We start from the raw sequence: 19635 nt of genomic DNA on the forward strand, positions 1-19635 counted from the left end.
ACCTAACTCGAAATGACATCTATCCTGCGTTAAGAAATCAATACCAAAGCACAAATAAAATCCTATTCCACATATGGATGTATTTGCGTTTTTATGTTCTGTCATTATATCATCAAAAACTCATGTATTTGTTATTTTTTCAGGACCAGAGCAGATCTCGGACAGACAGCACGGCGGGCGAGTCGCTCATTGACTACAACTATACACCCAGTACGTACTACATAATCTTTAGGTTGCGTTTCCATTGGAGCGGAGATGAGGTGTACCGAGATTCACTAATCACATGGCTTAAAATCCACATCTCTTCTACACTTTACTTGAAGGAAACAGCATCAGTGAAGAGGAGCAGAATTGTGTAAAATATCGGGAAAACAGACAAGATTCTCCTCTCTCTTCGCTCCTCTGATCTTCGCTGATCTCTTCAAACTAATAACATTTTCAAGGCAAATCCGATCTGATTCCAATGTCAATTTTGCAATCAATTGATTCAGTAGCTTTACATTATATGGTATTATAATTTTCATGTGCCCACAGTCGTAATATGAAAGTTGCTATGAAGTGTACAGTTTACAAAAATGTTCGTGTTTTAATGCGATGATGCAATTTTTTAGATTCCGAAGTACAAATGGAGACAAGTCTTGTCGATAAGAAGCCGCAGCCTGTACGCGGTGTTTGCGATTCTGCACAAGATAATACAGAGGTAAATTCGCCTTTAGAAATAAGAAGTTTGCAAAAAATATGTTGAAAATGTGGTCAAGGCGTCTTTCAAGAGATTCCTTTCGGAAGTTCATGAAGTTTCTTGTTGAAAATAAATTTCTTGGAGTTTCTTGCCGGTTCTTTTGAACAGGATCCACTTTTTGGCACCGTGCAACTTGAATCTTCCTTTTCATAAGACCCTGTAAAGGCCTGTTTGAAATAACGCCGTTTGATTTTCCTCAGCACGTAGTCCCGGCACACGTGCCTGCGTTACCACCCGCGGCGCGGCCCGCACCGCCGCGGTCCCTCGCGCGAGCTATCAACGATACGTTCCAAGTAACACCATTCTAATATGTTATAGTTACTGTCAATCTTAAGTTAATTAAGAGTGCATCTATACGGTACATGTAGCATCCTCATGTCGAGGCACATGTGCAGATTACATCCATTTTAAATATGTGCGGGTCTGGACCCGACTCCCGCTTGTACCAAAGCACAATACCCACCCGCGTGCTCTTGTCACTTGCGCATGTTAATTTGCCCTAGCTACATGCGCCATGTAGACGCACCCTAAACGATACGTAGTTCACATTATAGTACCTACTTTCTTGATCTCCTTCAGAATCATTAGAGCAAAATGTTATAGAAAAACTTTGTTGCTAACAAGTTCATGAAGAATAATAAAAAATACATAATATTTTCAGACGTTTCCCGTACCTGTGAACACATATCCTAGGACGCCTTATATTAAGAAGTAAGTCAATAAAAATCCTCAAACTCGACTCAAAACTCAAACCAGTTACCTGACCACCTTATACCCCTTTGTAAGGCTGGTTGTCACTTCATGGCTTCTGACAACGCGTATACAATAGGCGTCAATTGTTACCCTTATATACTATCTTAGGTACCCTCTCATTTACCTGAATTTAATCTCCTTCTTATCGAGTCAACCGTATGTTTAATCAACTTACAAGCCCTAGTGTCACAGTTCTCTCAAATTCGCCTGACGACGACCTTTGACGTGGAGTTATTCACATTCATGATAATTTTCAACCATATCGCATGGATATGCCCACAACCTTTTTTGAGGGCTGGGTTCGCCCCGAGTCCTAAGGTCTTAAGGTCTTCTCACTGTGCAGGGTACACAACAAGCTGGTGATGGATGAGGAGCTACTCCGAGGGCGCGCTGCCGTCAAGAAGAGCAGCAAGAAGGCGCCCGAGCTGTCGCTGCCGTACGTGCCCGGCGGCAAGCAGCACTGCCGGACAGGACTCAATAGAGGTAAGCTTGCTTACATATACATACACCTATACCGAGATCTATGGAAATTCAGCCGACTCTCCTAAAATATAAAATTTTCGATAACAATGGATCGATAGAGCTGCTTAGCAATAGCTTAGCCTGGAGAGATAAGTGTACCATCGAGTTTAGACTTAAGACTTTCCGGCGCCTAGGGTTCATCGCATAAACACATTTAATGATATTTTTTTCTATTGGACATTTCTGGTATGCGGCGAAAATTGGCACTAAAAGTTATTAGTTTATTCGATGCTTTGTTTAGACGGCAAATAGTCTTCATCTGAAGTCTCCTTAAGTTTGTCCCGCTGGCTTTCCATCGCTGGTTTTTTGACATGATTATTTATTTAATGTTTCTAGCAAACAACAGTCCAGTGAAGAAGATAAAGAAGCCAGTCCACTCAGTCTCGAAGGCATACGACAACTGGGACGGTGTTGTGAGTTTCAATTTGCATTATATCTAAATGAAAGCTAAAGAAAATTATCTATTGTCATAACCACTAACTTCAAAAATGGTTCACGTAGTATATTAGCTGGATAACTTACTCGTAACTGAGTTGAGGAGGTCAGATAGGTCGATCAATAGCTGATATACTGCCTATCTCATATCTATCAGATAGCTAGAAGCTGACCCCATCATAGTTAAGGTTAGGCAGATGCTGAACCAAAATATAAGCATAATATTGTAGATACCTATGTTCCAAATTCTCCGTTTTTCTGTTTCCAGCGTAGCGGCATGGAAATCAACGGCTCGAGATCGCCGACCAACCTCCCGTATATGTGACTGTACCGTCACCACTGGTGGCCGACCCACCGGTAACACAAGACTGCTGGCCTACACTTGCGTTCAAATCCATAGTGTCATTGTTATCTTCTCATTCTAGCTCGTTTCTTGACTCGCCAAATTTGTTCGTCCATTCCTCATTTGCAGGACTATCAATGTAAAAAATCAGTTGTGCTGAATGATTGGCTTCTCCTAAATTATTGAACTTGATCTTAGTATTGGTGAATTTGATAATATTTAAATTATTTATTGTGAATTGATAAATCCGTAACATTTGTCATTATTTAGTTTCTAAATTGATATTTGCAAACCTTCTGTTAATTAATATAAATTGTTTAATGAATAGCTGTTCAATATGAGTAAAAGGATCGTATTGTCTCAACTGACATGCCAAAGGGATTTTTAGAGAATAGAATTTTGTTATTTTGACGAGTTTAGCCGCCGCGAGGGGCGGAGACTTAGAACGTTGTTTGTAAATATGTATAGTGTTACATTTTAATACACGCAATATTAATAAACACTTTATAAACATATTTTTCGTTTTATTGCTTTTGTAGAAAATATGTTTGCATGGGCCTTTTGGGTTCTTGCCCATTCTTCTCCATAGGAAGATATATCTATTAGGCAATGTGAAGAAGAAGAAGCAATAAGGCGTAGAAATAAAACACCAAAAATAAGTTTTCATATTTATAATATTTATTTCTAGTTGGCAGTTAATGACTAAAGTACAATAACATCATAGACGTAGTCCACCTATGAACGATACAAATGGCATACAAAATCGCTATAAAATAACAGCTTATATCAAGGCCCCGATTCTGCGTTGAAGTTAACTTTGGCTTAATTTATCAGAATCTGGACTTAAATTATATACGGAAATATGTTTAGCTTACGTTGTCATACTTCTAAAATATTCGAGACTTTTTCAAAATTGAGTAACAATCTTTCTATGAAATAATGTCCGAGCTTTTTACATATTACTATCTACTTAGGTATTGTAACGTAAGCTAAAATATATGTCCGTTTCCAAGCAGTAGATAATACTGAAGCGCTATAAAGTTGAAGGACTGGTATCACATTAGCCTACACGACAACTAACTTACAATTTTGTTCATTAATTAGTTACTGCTAACGAAATGCATAATGATTTAAATAATAGAGTTTTCCAACTATCGAGATCAACTTATATACGAGCGTAGCACCAATGCTGCGTTACCATGGTAACCCGAAATGTTTAGGCCCACTGACCTCTATATTTACCACTGGACAGGCTGTTGTCAACGTGCCTTTGTGCCCGTTTGATAATCGCCATTTTGGCGCTGTTAGACGTAGCGAGTGTTCGTGGTACTAAAATTATTTTACAGTGAACCAATGAACAAACACGTCTCTCACAGCAATTTGAAATTATACGTCAAAATTAGTTCTGTGGACACTCGCTTAGACGATATTGGCGCTTCAAATGGGCACAAAAAAATTGCTGTCAAACGTACGGAACAGCCGGTCCAGTGTGTAAATATAGAGGTCAGTGTTTAGGCCTTTTTGGAATTCCTTGAGTATGTTTATGATTGTCACAGTGTAAAATGTTCTGTGGAACAATAATCTATACGGGTTTGCACACATATGGAATGTTTTTACACTATGTAATAATTGAGTAATATTGATTATGTGCCTTGATATTTACAGATAGCTATGTAAATATCGCACTAATCAACTATTAGAAGCTTACACTGTTGCCGTTAACACAATGCCTGTAAGACTGGATGTAGGACAAAATGAGTACAAGATTTTCTCCTCACTATTTACAAAAAAATATGTACAAAAAATTAATTTTGTCCTTCGATAAAGCCAGCTTTATCAACACTTCTTTTCATCCAGACAGAGTAACTCGAGTATATAGAGCATAGAGGCTCATTTTAATTATCATTCTCATTTTAAAAGGACCATCTTTCCAATCTCCTTTTACTTGGACAAAGGCAACAGTGCAAGTAAACGTTTCCAGCTTAGAGCTAATTGAGTAGAGGTTGTGTAGCGACGGGCGGCGTGACGTCACAGCTCAAGATGGCGGCGCGCACAAGATGTCGGGCGTCTGCTGCGGCGGACATGCTGACACAAGCAGCTCGCCTCCACTCTCCGTGATCGGCACCGTCTTGTGGTAGTTTATGAGATCAGCTGGAGAGGAGAGAAAATTAGGTGTTATTTGGAAAGAAATGTGATCATCTTTCTTCTGGAATCATTTGGATTCCAGGGCTGTGATACCTCTTGCCAACTATGAGAGTTCTACAAGTACATACCGAGCGTGTCATGCGCCACGTGTCCAGTGGGCAGCAGGCGGTAGGCGCGCGCGGCCTCCACCAGGTAGTGCTTGCAGCGCGACGAGTCGCGGTACGTCACCGCGTATCCCCACACGCGTTCCGATACACGGACTAAGAAACTGCCCGCTGGACAGCCCGACAGAGCCGTCTCAGCTTCCGACCGGCTGATCAGACCTGGAAAGCGACGACATAAAAATTAAACAGACTCCTTAAAGACCAACTTAACCAATCAATCAAACTATGCGAGTTCATACCATGAAACCAATCGACAGGTTTTTTGTTCTCGTCGAGGCCAACTCCTCGCTTCAGCTCATGCGTTTGGAACCACTCCATTATAGCTTCTCTATTTGGGGGCTTGCCAGCTGCAAAACATCGAGTAACTAGTTAATATTCTTTTTCACCAAACATTGCAGTAAGGTAAGGTTTCCTTCAGATATGACTTTGACTCTCACCTTGTGTAGTATCAGGAGGTGCCGCGATGTGTGAGCTTCGCCGATGTGCCTCTCGCGCCGCGCGTGCGATCTCACGCATGCTTGCTTCTGCTTCTTTTGCTTTGCGCTCTGAAAAGTGCAGATAATTATTAATAATAAATATATAAATAAATCATTTATTTCAGGCCTTTACACCCATATAAATTACAAACAATACAAATGAATGAATTAAACTTATCATAATAAAAATCAATAATCAATAATAATTCATCACAATACATACAGTTACATTACAATAATTACATTTAAATTTCTCACATTTATTAAAATAATATTTTTACATTATTCAGCAGATGAACCATACAGCAATGGTTCACGTACTGACAGTCAAATCGGTCAGAAAAAGCTCTCAGAATACTATTGCGGCTGCCTCGCACCCTGCGCACCAGGGACGTGCACCTTTTGCGCATTATAGTGTGGAAACAATCAACACGCGCCTCGGCAAACATCCCTGACGCGCTACAGAAGCGAGGCAGCCCCAAGAGCACCCTAAATGCGTTATTGTATTGGACACGTAGAGCGCTGTACTGCTTCTGCGTATAATCCACCCACAGACTGCCAGTGTAAAGGACGTACAAAACGCTCTAAATAAGGTTATTTTGACGTCCCTTGTACACCGAGCAAATCTGCGGGCTATCATATTCGCACGAACAGACAGCGCCCTACGCTCCCTTTCAATATCTGCACCGTCTTTCAGGTCAGAGGTTAATATATGCCCCAGGTATTTAAAAGTATCAACTTTCTTAAGTAGGACTCCATTGAGCTTAATTGCTGCTAAGTAATCTGGACACCTCTTGGCCCGAAAGACCATGCACTCACTTTTACTGACGTTATACAGCAAACCATGTTCCTTAGCATATTTTTCACAAATGCCAATCAGCCTCGACAACCCACAAACAGAGGCGCTCAGCAGGACCATGTCGTCAGCGTAGCTGATATTATTCAAGCACACATCCCCAACATGGCAACCGACATGCGTGCTGCTGAGCGTCTCTATCAACTCATTAACGTACAGGTTGAAGAGCTTAGGTGAGGTCAACCCCCCTTGCCTCACGCCGCACTCCAACCTGTAAGGAGCTGAGTAGGCCCCCGACCACCGAACAACATTGACCTGATTGTTGTACCAGTATTGAAATATACGGATAAGACCGTCTGGCACTGACGACTGCTTCAGTTTTTGCCACAGTAGATCATAACAAACCAGGTCAAATGCCTTCGATAAGTCGAGGAAACAAGCAAAGACAGGTGTATTTCTATCAGTGTAGTACTTGACAGTTTGCTTCAAACACAATATTGCTGTTTCTGTAGATAATCCTGCTTTGAAACCGAACTGGTTATCATGAATTTTTAAATGATTATCCAGCTGAGTGTTAAGCAAACTATCAAGCACCTTTGAGTCCGGACAGTTGGGACTTTCAGTTCGAAGAATTTGGCAGAGCTTTTTGTACTACTAGCCGTTTTCCTGCGATTGCACCCGCGTCCCATGAGAACTACTGCCCATTTCGGGATAAAATATAGCCTATGGCACTCAGGAACATTGTAGCTATTTATCAGTGAAAGAATTTTGGAATTCTACATACAAACTTACAAGTGCCTCTCTATAAAATTAGTATAAATATGTGTATCAAGTAAATAATGAAAATTACTATGATTGAAAATTTAGCAACTATTGTATTCCTTACCCTGGTCGCGCCAGGCAGCGTCGTGCGTCTGCGCGGCGTGGTGCGCGAGGCGCATGGCCCGCGCGCGCTTGGCCCGGATGCCGCGCAGTATGTCGCCGGCCCTCGCCGCGGCCACGCGCCGCTCCCACGCCGCCACCAGCACGCTCACGCCATCGCCGCCGGCCCCCACGCCCATGTCCTGCACACATAGTCGTGTTGGACACACTGGGACCATACCTTGTACTAATAGGTTGGTGCAGTTTTAGAAATATGAGGTTGGCGAGAATGAGAATAAAAACTTCAAATAGAAACTAATATAGGTAGATGCTGTTTATCTCGAAGTAGACTTTGGATGCTTTCAATAAATAAGCTTGTGACAGAATAGTAAATGAGAGTCTTATGAAACTGACCTAATGAGCTGAATGACGAAGGAGACGAAATGAAGATGTAAAGATGCAATGCTTTTGAATAGTAAGGGGATAGTGCATTAAAACCACAATATTTTATACAAATATCTTAATTTATTCTAATTTAATTATTCACTTAATATGTAGTATACACAGAAGACATCCTTACATGAGATTTTTTACACATTATAATCATGTTTACATCCACTAAACAAATTCATTGTCCCAAACTAACACTAGGCAAGAACTGTTTTATAAAACCTAAGAGACCTAGCAGATAAGAGTAACATACAGAATTGAGGAAGGCTAAGTAAACAAGTACAAGTGTTTGAAAACCCTCGAAAATATACATTTAGGGCAGAGAAGGCAAGACAAAGTAAGTGACAACACAAAGGAAACTAATATTCTTTTGTTTTTGAGCTTCACATGCAGGCCGAATTACTTAAGGAGCAGTAAATGCAGAAAGCGTCACACTTTCAAATGTTTAATTTACACTTAGTTTAAGTTCAAGCCTAACTACAGCCTCAACTGACCTGCAGCACATCTCTCTTGCCCTCGATAAAGTTAAAGTGCAGCGTGTTCTTGCTGAGGTCGAGCTTGAGGGGATCGGTGAAGTCGGGAGGGGGGAGCTTGTCTATCTCGTCGGGCTCGATCTTGACGTCGGGCTCGAGGGCCTCGATCCTCTGCCGCAGCTCGTCCACCGTGCAGTAGATCTCCAGCGTGTCTTCTAACGGGTCCATCGTTTTCGGGGATAGGTCGAATTTCTGGAATTGAACGGTCAATTTTTTTGTATTTCATCTTGGAAGTTAGACCAGCATGGACGTCGGTAATAGAGCTCATAGAGTTCATATAAAATATCCGAATAGGTGACTTCGTTAACATAGTCGAATACCCACAAATGAATTGAATATCTGTAGCATTGGAAACTTTTCTGCAGAGCACCTTCAAAAGTATGTAGTCTGTTATTATATGCTCCTCTGCCAGACATAGATCTTGTATAAGTGCTACACTGTCTTGTCAACTCTTGCATAAAATCCTTACAAGGTTGTTGAACCCTACCCATGCTTAAAAAATTACCAAAAACGTCAAGTTTACCTGTTCCAAATCATCGAGGGGCTTATACTCGATGAGCTGCGTGAGCTCCTTCTCGACTGACTTCCTGAGCTGCTGCACCTCCTGGCGCGCCTGCGCGATGGCCTTCTCACGCGCCTCTTCCGCCAGGATCGTCTCTATCGACTTGTCTTCGGGATGCTCGCCCATCACCCACACCTGGAACGTAAACGTCATTGTGTTAAACTAGAACATTTCCCATGTCTCTTATTTCTCATTCTCAATATGTAAAATTTTAAAATACTAGTTGATCCCGAACTTCGTATCGTTTTAACCTTCCCTAGACCTCTACAAACATTTTAAAACCAAAATAAGCGAAATCGGTCTAGCCATTCTAGAGTTAAAGTGTGACTAAACAGTGAGACTAATGCCCAGCAATTCATTTTTAAATATAAGATAAGATCCTCTTGGAATGAAAGTTGGGATTCTCAAATCTGCCCTTTACAGATTGCCTTCAATATAATTATTTGTTTTGTACAAGTCTTCATGATACCTGATATTACAAACATCTGGTGATCTTGTGGTTTTCCTACCAACTACGTAAACCGCGGTACCAATGGTATGCAAACGACCTAAGTAGATTCATACATATATATTTTTATTTACCATCAACACTTAAAATACCTAAATGATGCAAGAGACGCAGCAATTAGCCAACAAATATTACTTAATTACTTTGGGCACACAATATATAAAATAAATTGATGACTTGGCTCGTTGAAATGGCCGTAAGTTTTGGTATTGTTTGTAAAGGTCAAATGGACCAAACAATGGACATTACCTTCAAACGTTTATCCAAATGGTCAGTTACAAGGCGTTATAATTTAAGCTATCGAAAGACGCGGATATTATAAGTTATAATTATTGTCAATTAACAATACTTCAATTTCAATAGAATTAATTTAGAATTATCCGTTTCCTGTTGCCACAGTTTTTAGAATGATTCACCCAAAATAATTATTCTTCAAAGAACATTTTCGGGTACATGTTTTTTCCTAGTCGGTTCTACGGAGAAGCTCGGAAAAGCATAAAATATGCTGATCAATGGAACTGATTGATAACGATTACGGCACGATAGTTTTTTATTAACAATATACACGTGTAGCCTGAAAGCTACTAACTACCAACATTTACTACTATAATAACCAATACAAACTAATATCCATTGTTTTAAAGGTTTCTTTGTATAAATTGCATAATATTGTTTTATACGGTATGCTGTTCGCTCGTGTAAAGTTTGATTATAAACGATTGACAAATTCCTTACCCATGGTTCTCCATCTTCTCCAGTGAGGAATTGCACCTGCTTCTTTCCATTCTTCTGGAACTTGGGCCTCTCGTCTTCTTTGCCCACCTTCTCATCCCAGAGCTGCCAGCGACGCACCTGGAAATACAAATGACAGTGTTAATTATGTACTACTACAAGATATTTTTCTATGTTGCTTTGATAGCTCGGCTAGTTTATTTTTCTTTAAATAATGATTAGGATATATAATTTATATTTTAATTTCAAAAAAATACCTAAAAGAGAAGAAAAATTCGTCGGACAAAGAAGCTCAATTCTTTCTCTAAAACCCTATTCCACTTGATTCGACAAAACAAAACACAAACGCCTGACAATTTAATTTCACAACTTTACGGTGCACTTAGCCTCGATCTATTGTTTACTACGAACCAAATCCGCATTCGTAATCTACATAAACGAACAAACAACCAAACTTAGTAACTTATAGCATTCAATAGATTTTAGATGCAATCTATGGCATTACAAATTGCTACTTCATTCAGCACCTCCTGTGCACAAAAAACGACCTTGTGCTACTTTGAAAGTCGGTCTGAACGAGTGCTGGTTACATTAGAAGCTTGGAAGTAGCTTAGTGGGCTAGAAACAAAGGGGGCCGCGGTTATTTTAGTAACGAAACTTTAAGTTTGTGACCTGCTAAGAAGTAGGGAGAGCGTTTTTTTAAGGGTTTAGTCAGGCATTATGACATCTTTATATCTTAAGTTGGAAAGAAGTTCAGAATATGTACTAGCTTCTGCCAGCGGTTTCGCCCGCATCCCGTGGGAACCTCGGCACGGACTCGGAAAAAAAGCCTATAGCCTATAGCCTTCCTCGATAAATGGGCTATCTAACATTGAAAGAATTTTTCAAATCGGACCAGTAATTACACAAACAAACAAACTCTTCAGCTTTATAATTATAGATTAGCTGATAAAAAGCCTTTTTTGCATTGATAGCTTTTCTTAGACATGGGTAAATCTAGGATATGAACTACTGTTAAGAATTTCCACTCGGGAAAAACCAATGCATCAGGTAAACTTTAAGTATCAATGGAATTAAGATATCTTATCTATTTATCTGTAGTATTGCTATACTATAAGTAGGGACTTGTGATAATGATGGTGACTCAGAATCATTCTAATTTAACAAAATGCTTTGTTCTGGGACACCTACTAAAACAATTATTTTTTATATAGTAGGTAATTGTGGTAATTTAAACGAGATTAGTTGCGGTAATTTTGGCTGAGTCATTGAAACAAAAACTTATTTTGAGACCAAAACTTTTTTATTTACATTGTTTCCGCTTTTAGATAGCTAAACTTATCTTTGATATTGAGTTGGACATGGAAACTTCAGGACCTATGAAGCAAAATTGAAGAGTTATCTACGAACTTTTAACGACAAACTCATTTCAAGAAGTTTGTGTAGCCTAACATGACAACAGCTTTCGCCCGCAGCTGTCGATGCACGAGATAGACTGAGCGGATAATTTTACAATCGCACAGAAACATACATACATACAAGTCTAACTTGGCATTTTTTTTTGAGATCGGTTAAAGAATAATTTAGGGATATATACCTGTACATGTACAATATACCTGGATGGAAACGTGAAGAAGGATATTTTGAGGAAGTCCATGATTTCTGTGAAACACAGTAAAAATAAAGCTCATAAGACTGTAGGAAGCCAGCCTACATCCAAATACATAGAAACATGTCCAACATCATGTACCTAGCTAGCTATTACAAAGTGTACCTAAACCAATCCTGTGGTACTAAGCCCGACACTGGAATGCAGCTCCAAGGTCATAAGCTGACCTATGCTGTCAACTCTGTGCACATTCTTGCACAGGATAGGAGGTTTAATTAACAGTCTTAACCTCTACATAGGTGGTCCGAAATGGTGTGTTAGTTACCTACGCGTATTTAATGATAGGATTCTACTTCAAAGATATTCTATGTAGGCGTGTGCTTACCTAAATAAATAATCTTTGATATAGTGAAAAGGTTACAGATATGTATTTGTGGGAATTAACTTTAACTTCGTCCTGTTAAAAAAAAAACTAAATAGGTAAAGAAAAGAGGTAACTCCTTCTTCGTACAAGTCGTTTTACAAATGGTATGAAAAGGAATTTCATTTCCCCCTCGCGCCGTCGATTGACAAATTACTGATGCTCCACAAGAAATATGCTCTACTTACATTTTCTTCTACGAAAACTGTTGGTGTAAAAAATATTATTTGTGATGTCAAATGAATTTTGAATGTATATATAAGTTTATTTTAACTTTTTAAAATTATTGAAAATATTATGTAAATACTCCAATTAAATAAATAATAACATGAATTTTGCATTTTATTGAATAATTCGTCGTTTCCTTCAAAAAGGTATTACTTTACAACCAATTATTTTTAGAATCATTACAAGGAACTATGCTAAAGCCGTGACGAGGCGATTTACGATATCCTGTTAGGCTTTACTACGCTTGTATCTTTTGTGAACAAATTATAGCATTTGCATGTCTAATTGAGGAACCTTGAATTACATTCTCTTACTAATAGATTACGATTGAAAGGGTAACACTGCGTTTATAAATTAAAGTAGAATATTAGACTACTAGCTTTTGCCCGCAACTTCGTTCGCGTGGAATAGTGACTACCAGCAGATTTTTGATTTGACCAATAGATGGCGCTATATGTCCGGAATAATTTTATTTTTATTTTTTTTTGTAATAAAAACTATCCTATGTCCTTTCTCAAGTTTCAAACTATGTCTGTACCAAATTTCACACAAATCGGTTCAGTAGTTTAGGCGTGAAGAAAAGACAGACAGACAGACAGAAAGACAGACAGACAGACAGACAGACAGACAGAGTTACTTTCGCATTTATAATATTAGTTTGGATTGTATTAAACTAATTGACTGAATATTTATTTTATGGCTAGCCTTTTTTTATTACTTCTACATATATATCTTAAAAAATAAATAAATCTTACTCAATAACCTTCATCTACACACGTATTTGAGAAAAACATGCATGATAACATCATTATCTGAAGTCCCATAAATCTCAATTCAAACGATATTAATGATAAAGCTTCCCAACGATTCTTAATTGAACTGTTTTCCATGATCATGTATGCCTTGTTCTGTTCAAAGACTTCTTGATTGATCTCTAAACTATTGCTGACGACGGTATTGGGTTACCCAGGTTGAGGAGGTCAGATAGGCAGTTGCTCCAAGTAAAAGACTGGAACTCAGCTGCACCCAGAAAGACTCGAAACCGACCCCAACATACCTAGTTGGGAATAGGTTAGGCAGATGATGATGATGTACGTGTGTGTCTGATAGTCCTTTTCCAAATCACTTACAGAAGGATTTGATGCTTTCACATCAACAAAGAAAGACTAATCCAATACAACTTAGTTTCTACATAAAAACCGGCCAAGTGCGAGTCGAACTCGGGTACGAATGGTTCCGTACCACTATTTATAAAACGGACAAAAAACTCACGTTTGTTGTATGGGAGCCCCCAAAATTTGTATTTAATTCTAGTTTTCAGTATGTGTTGTTATAGCGGCAACAAAATACATAATTTGTGAAAATTTCAGCTCTCTAACTATCACGGTTCATGAGACAGACGGACGGACGGACGGACAGAGAAGCGGCACCCTAAAAACCACTTCAATTAAAGTTCATAGCAAGTGATGTAACGATTACAGGAATATCAATGGACGTTATTGGTCTTGCCGTCATGGCGTCGCCGAAACTCGTAAAGTTACCGAAGCGAAGGCGTGGCGAATGACGGCATACTCATTGTTAGAGATAAGGTGCCTCCGATAGAGCTCTAAGGAGCTAGTGGATTGATAAAATACTTCAAACTTATGGAGAATTCTTGTTAATCGACTGCCTCGTTGGTTTTCTACGAAAGGCAGACGATATGTTTGTAGATTCTAAATTGCATACGTCACAACTACGTGGCATCGACGCAATTGACAACGGAAATGGTTTTGTTATAATATAAGTAAGTCTTGCTTATGCTGCTAATATAGGTAAGTTTATAGGTGTTTTCCCTTTTCTCCCAAATACTTTGCGAAACCTAGACACCTCTTCACGCACCCAGATAAAACCTATTACAAAGTTCCCGATTAACCTCTTTCCCAAACAATACCTATTGTAACATTTCACAATTAACGAACGAAATTCGTATGATTTAATTACCTGTTCTTCTCTCATCTTGCAGAAGAGCGTCTGTTTCTGCGTCTCGTCGAGCTCGGCCAGGATCTCGGGGTCCACCCACATGTCGCGCAAGATCTGCTGCAACATCGTGCCGGCCCTGGTGACAACACAAACGTACATTAAATACTTGATATCCACACGTTAACAACATAGGAAAATGATAGACTGACATACAGATGGCGATGTAGAAACAAATGAAAATCTTTGGCCAAATAGCCAAATATGAGTTTGAAAACATTTTGGGCAAAAATAACTTAACTGGTAACCTAGAACGCAATAAAAGTTACCAAAGTAGGCAGCCAGTTAAGCAACATAACTTATTAGCTATTTATTTTGTCAAGGATTTCAACAAAAAGATAAAAGCTCAACTGTTGCCTGTCAAGTAAAGTTAAGTAGTTACTAATCAATTAATGTTTGTCATAAAACTGTACACAGGCAATTTTATCTTCGATGTAGATACTATGAACATGTGCTAGAATCGTCAATAACATGACCTCGGCATCAATAGAGTCAACATGGATGACACGATGAAAGAAAGCGTACGTTACGATCACTGTAATCATAAAGATGACTCGAACTTTCTCCTTGTAATAATATTACTGTTCATTATATTTCATCATAGCAACTTATGCGTTCTCATCAAAGCAAATCATTTCAACTAGACTCTGAAAGAAAATTCAATAGAGAATATTGTATGGTCCGATTTCCTTTGATCGTTGAAGCAAGTCATGAAAACGCTTTGAATTTCACTTTGAACAAAGTTTTGCATCATCATGAAAGAGATCATGAAACTCTCATATGAACCTTGTGAAGTACAGAAGATACTTTATACATATATCCGTGGCTGGTTGAAAACAGACAAACAGAAATACATGCGAATTGTTAAAGGGTTTAGGGGCAAATTTTGCAATTTTTTGCAAATATTGTGCTGTTTTGGAGCCAAGTTTGAATAAAAGATCTTGAGTTTGAGTTTCTAACCCACCCAAAATATAAGCAATAGCCAAAATTACCGGCCAATAGTGAAAGCCGAATCACAGTAAACATCTAATCAGTCTATTTCCTACAAGCCCCGGTTGAACAGGCAACATGATGGCCTGCAATAACTTTAATGGCTCGAAGACAGTTCCGCATCACATAATGTATGGAACTTGACGACCTTACAATGATAATTGCGAATGTACTGAAGTAAATAGATTAACAGACAAAGAAATCGATCAGTTAATGAGGCAAGGAAACCCGTAAGATAATGGGGTGAATAGTCTTAGTGAATGCAGGAAATAGAAAAAACTATAAGGTTTTTTTTGTCGATAATACTCGTCTATGTGTTCAAACTTAAGGTCTGTCAAAAGACCGTGGAAAAAGTTAAAATAAGAAGTTCGAAGATATATATGGGAGAACGCTACGCTAAGTACGCCAAGTAAAGATAGCAGCGACCCATTTTCCATATTTAAGCTCGTAATTACCAAATCTTAATGACTTCTAGGAAAATTCCATAGTTTCCTCAACAGCTCCGCAATAGTAACTACATAAGTCTATTTGACTAACAGACAGAACCATTATCAACGGAACCTTATCATCTGGTGTTTGCTCTTCATAGTAATCGTAGAGCCATAGATTAAGTACTTTTATTTCCAAATATTGTTTAATTCCCTCTCAAACACACGTGTTGAGATAAGGGGGCCCGAAAACGTTCTAATGTTGGTGATTATGAGAGAGGAATTTTGTTATTCCTTTTCAATCTCCTTATAACAAAAGACAATCAGCTGCGTGTTCTAGCATTTAGAATTATAACTACCTACATCATCAACATACACTGATGTAACAAACTGGACAATATCATTTGTATGGACGCCACGATACTTGAGTAGACATTTAACCGCCAAAGCAGTTTTTGCAGTAAATTACAATTAAATATAGGACAACTCAAAAAATCTTGATTTGAAATGTCAAGCGAAGTTAATGGCTGCGGTTTTCTCAACTTGGACCAGTCACGAACTTGTAGGCTATGAGATCTTTCCGAAAATATAAACTACTTACTACACTATACTAACTTACAGTACAACCTTTATTCACTTTACACAATCATCTTCAAAATATTACCAGCTAACAACATATTTTACGAATAGTCCGTTAAAAAAGTCTGAGTAAAACTTTGATTGCCATATAAGGACCATTAGCCCTGGCCCTGAAGCGTGTTCAATAATAATTATAACACCATCGGAATATTCAATAACTTGAAAAAATATATTAAAAATTCGATTCAAAACAGCCGTTACTAAACGTGACAGCGGTACTTCAAGAAGTTTGCAACGAGAACAAAGACTGAATATTGCAGAGACGGTCGTACGTCTGCGCCGCATATCAATCGATCGAGCGATCCGCGCGCCATACATTATGTATGCGCTTGCGTTGAAGTGGGCTTGTAGTCTCGTGTCAGAAGGTTTAGTATATGTAATTTACTGGCTTTAGGTGCTTCATTAAATCCTCATTTTTTTGCGATGACTTAATTTCATCCAAATGATTGATTTTCATTGGATTTGGATTCCAAGGATTGATTTTCATCAAAATCTGTGAAAATACCTCAGTTTAGACATTATCTTACGCTAGGCTAGGCAGAAAACTGCAACTGTAGGCTTGATGCCTTGATGATAAAGTGAAGTTTAATTTTACGCTGCTGTGTTTAACCTTCGGTTCAGCAATTTTATTGTGAAATACCTGCGTACTACGTATCGACATAACTTGCGTCTGCCGACCTTTTTTAGAGCAGAATATTGCCTATTCAGTTCTTTAAAAGGTTGGCGGTTACTAGGGCTTTCAAATACCGGATTTTTTCAATTCCGGTATCAATACCGGTATTAGAAATTTCAATACCGTGGTCACGTGATCACGGTATTGTCGGTCATGGAAATATTGCAATACTCCAGATATTAAAAGTCGTCGCTCCTTTATGCGTCTTCGAAGTACTTTTGCAAGATTTTATCTTAAGTCATTAGCTTGACCATCTAACTTCGTCAACATAAATTTTAGCGCAATATCCGCTTTTAGTAAATTGGCATCCCGTTTACAAATTTCTAATACAGTTACTTTGACTACAGAAAGGCTGTTGTAAATATTTTTTAATATTGTCAAATGGAATTCGTCCAATTCGAAATCGGAGTTTAATTTTAAATCGATTAAAACTTTTAAAACACAATCCTTTAGTTTCAAAAAGCGTCCAATCATAACACCGACCCTATGACTAAAAATGAGATTGACTTCATCATGACGAACAAGAAGCACATACTCAGAGAAGTCTCCGTGATCAATAGGTTTAATACCGGTAGCGATCACCGACTTGTGCGAAGCTCTCTGAATATCAACTTCAAGCCCGAACGTTTCCGTCTGATGAAGGCCAGGCTCCGACCAACACTGCTCCAAACCATTTCAGGATCTGAAAAGTTCCAGTCAAATTTGGAGAACCGATTTGCCGCCCTGGAAACCACAACGTTAACCAGAACCACGAATATGTGGTTCGGATCCTCAGGGAGGAACGTTCGAGATTCTGTAACATGCAGAGTTATGGCAAGAACAGGGCAAGAAGAGTTATGGAAGAAGAGGGGCTTATGAAGAAACGACGTGAAAACCCGCCTGTCACTTCGTCAGCTAAGCGGGCTCTAAACCAAGAGATCAACAAGCACGTACGACGTGACCTCCGGTGCTCCAATACTCTTGAAATTGAAAGAGCAATTGAGCTGAATCGGGGTTCAAAAGTGTTCGTACAATCTCTTGGAAGAAGCCACTTGACGAAGCTGACCACAACAAGTGGAGAAGTCATTTCTTCGGTGCCGGCAGTGCTTTCGGAAGTGGAAAACTTCTATGACCGGTTATACGCATCGCATGCATCTCGACCTGATCCCGGAAATAAGGATTCTAGAGCCACATTAACACGCCATTTCACCGAAGACCTGCTAGAAGTCAGCAGTGGCGAAATCGAGATCGCTCTGAGACAGCTCAAAAATGGAAAAACCCCTAGCGAGGATGGCATTACAACAGAGCTATTAAAAGCAGGTGGTAAGCCCGTACTGGGGGAGCTCCAGAAGCTTTTTAACGCCGTCCTGTTTGAAGGGAGAACTCCGGAGGCGTGGAGTAGGAGTGTTGTCGTCCTGTTCTTCAAAAAGGGAGACAAAACCCAGCTGAAGAACTATCGACCCATTTTCCTCCTAAGCCACGTATATAGGCTGTACTCAAGAGTGATCACGAACCTACTTACGCGAAGACTCGACGAATTCCAACCACCGGAGCGGGCTGGGTTTCGGAGCGGATACGGCACCATAGACCACATCCACACAGTGCGACAGATTATACAGAAGACCGAAGAGTATAATCAGCCCCTGTGTCTAGCATTTGTGGACTATGAGAAGGCCTTCGACTCGGTTGAAATCTGGTCTATTCTGGAGTCTCTGCAGCGTTGCCAAGTCGATTGGCGACACATCCTAGTGATGAGATGTCTCTTTACTAAGTACTGACTAACAAAACAATAACGCCGTTTAGCTCGCTGGACCGACTAAACCGATCGTTTAAGAAAGGTGCGGGCGGGTATACTGGAGATAAAAGTTGGCGCTTAATACACAAGTGTGAAGTGTGAGAATAATATGAGTACATACATCTTAGGAGTATGTAGTTATTTATTTTATTTAATACAACTTCCTGCTACTTATTACAACAAACCACAATAATCAAAATTATAAAAAGATTGTAATACCGTAATCACGGTATTGGCTCGTCAATACCGGTATTGAAAAAAGGCCAAAATATATCCGTGATCACGGTATTACGGGATCCCGTAATACCGGTATTGAAAGCCCTAGCGGTTACATTAAAGTTCTCAATAACGACTGAAATAAATAAATAGGTATAGATAAACAAGTGGTTGAAAAGTAAATTTCCACAAAGTCCAAAGCATAAGGCCTTATGCTTTGGACTTTGTGGAAATTTACTTTTCAACCACTTGTTTATCTATACCTATTTATTTATTTTTTAGCTGACATCTCTCGATATATCTAGATATTATACATATTTAAAAAACGCTCAGCTATAGCTAATTAAAAAACAAACTCAAAGTAAATAACTCTGCAATCATTTTTGTTATTAATGAAAATGAACGTACCTAAAGGAATATTACAAACTTAGAACCTCAAAATGAAATATATCTCCAACAACAGGTGAAGTCAATGTTCGAGAAACTCCCCATAAAGCATACAGCATGAATATTGATGAAGGAAACATAACGCTTATGTCTTGCCTGACAAAGGACCGTCGTGACGACTGGTTACAACACAGAGAGTCGTGATGGATACAAGCCGCTAATGCTAGTACGCTAT

General features: G+C 39.1%; 2 protein-coding genes across 5 annotated transcripts in view; one reads left to right on the plus strand and one right to left on the minus strand.

The window, feature by feature from the left end:
* LOC110373247 (cyclin-dependent kinase-like 1) overlaps positions 1–3310 on the plus strand; it is a 37098-nt gene extending 33788 nt beyond the window's left edge. For all 3 annotated transcript variants that reach the window (XM_064039141.1, XM_064039139.1, XM_064039140.1), the window contains exons 10-16: positions 144–210; positions 612–700; positions 940–1032; positions 1401–1450; positions 1836–1975; positions 2351–2427; positions 2718–3310. In XM_064039141.1, the coding sequence (XP_063895211.1) occupies positions 144–210; positions 612–700; positions 940–1032; positions 1401–1450; positions 1836–1975; positions 2351–2427; positions 2718–2774 (573 nt within the window). In that variant the 3' untranslated portion in view covers positions 2775–3310. The remainder of the gene's footprint in view (positions 1–143; positions 211–611; positions 701–939; positions 1033–1400; positions 1451–1835; positions 1976–2350; positions 2428–2717) is intronic.
* A 1013-nt stretch (positions 3311–4323) lies between these two features.
* Positions 4324–19635, minus strand: part of LOC110373196 (SH2 domain-containing protein 4A) — a 55468-nt gene continuing 40156 nt past the window's right edge. For both annotated transcript variants that reach the window (XM_021330382.3, XM_021330381.3), the window contains exons 3-11: positions 14258–14372; positions 10023–10139; positions 8741–8914; positions 8179–8409; positions 7260–7437; positions 5539–5646; positions 5341–5448; positions 5066–5260; positions 4324–4943 (exon numbers count right to left, since the gene is read on the minus strand). In XM_021330382.3, the coding sequence (XP_021186057.3) occupies positions 4828–4943; positions 5066–5260; positions 5341–5448; positions 5539–5646; positions 7260–7437; positions 8179–8409; positions 8741–8914; positions 10023–10139; positions 14258–14362 (1332 nt within the window). In that variant the 5' untranslated portion in view covers positions 14363–14372 and the 3' untranslated portion in view covers positions 4324–4827. The remainder of the gene's footprint in view (positions 4944–5065; positions 5261–5340; positions 5449–5538; positions 5647–7259; positions 7438–8178; positions 8410–8740; positions 8915–10022; positions 10140–14257; positions 14373–19635) is intronic.

The sequence above is a fragment of the Helicoverpa armigera genome, chromosome 18, assembly GCF_030705265.1.
Source record: "Helicoverpa armigera isolate CAAS_96S chromosome 18, ASM3070526v1, whole genome shotgun sequence".
Classification (NCBI taxonomy): domain Eukaryota; kingdom Metazoa; phylum Arthropoda; class Insecta; order Lepidoptera; family Noctuidae; genus Helicoverpa; species Helicoverpa armigera.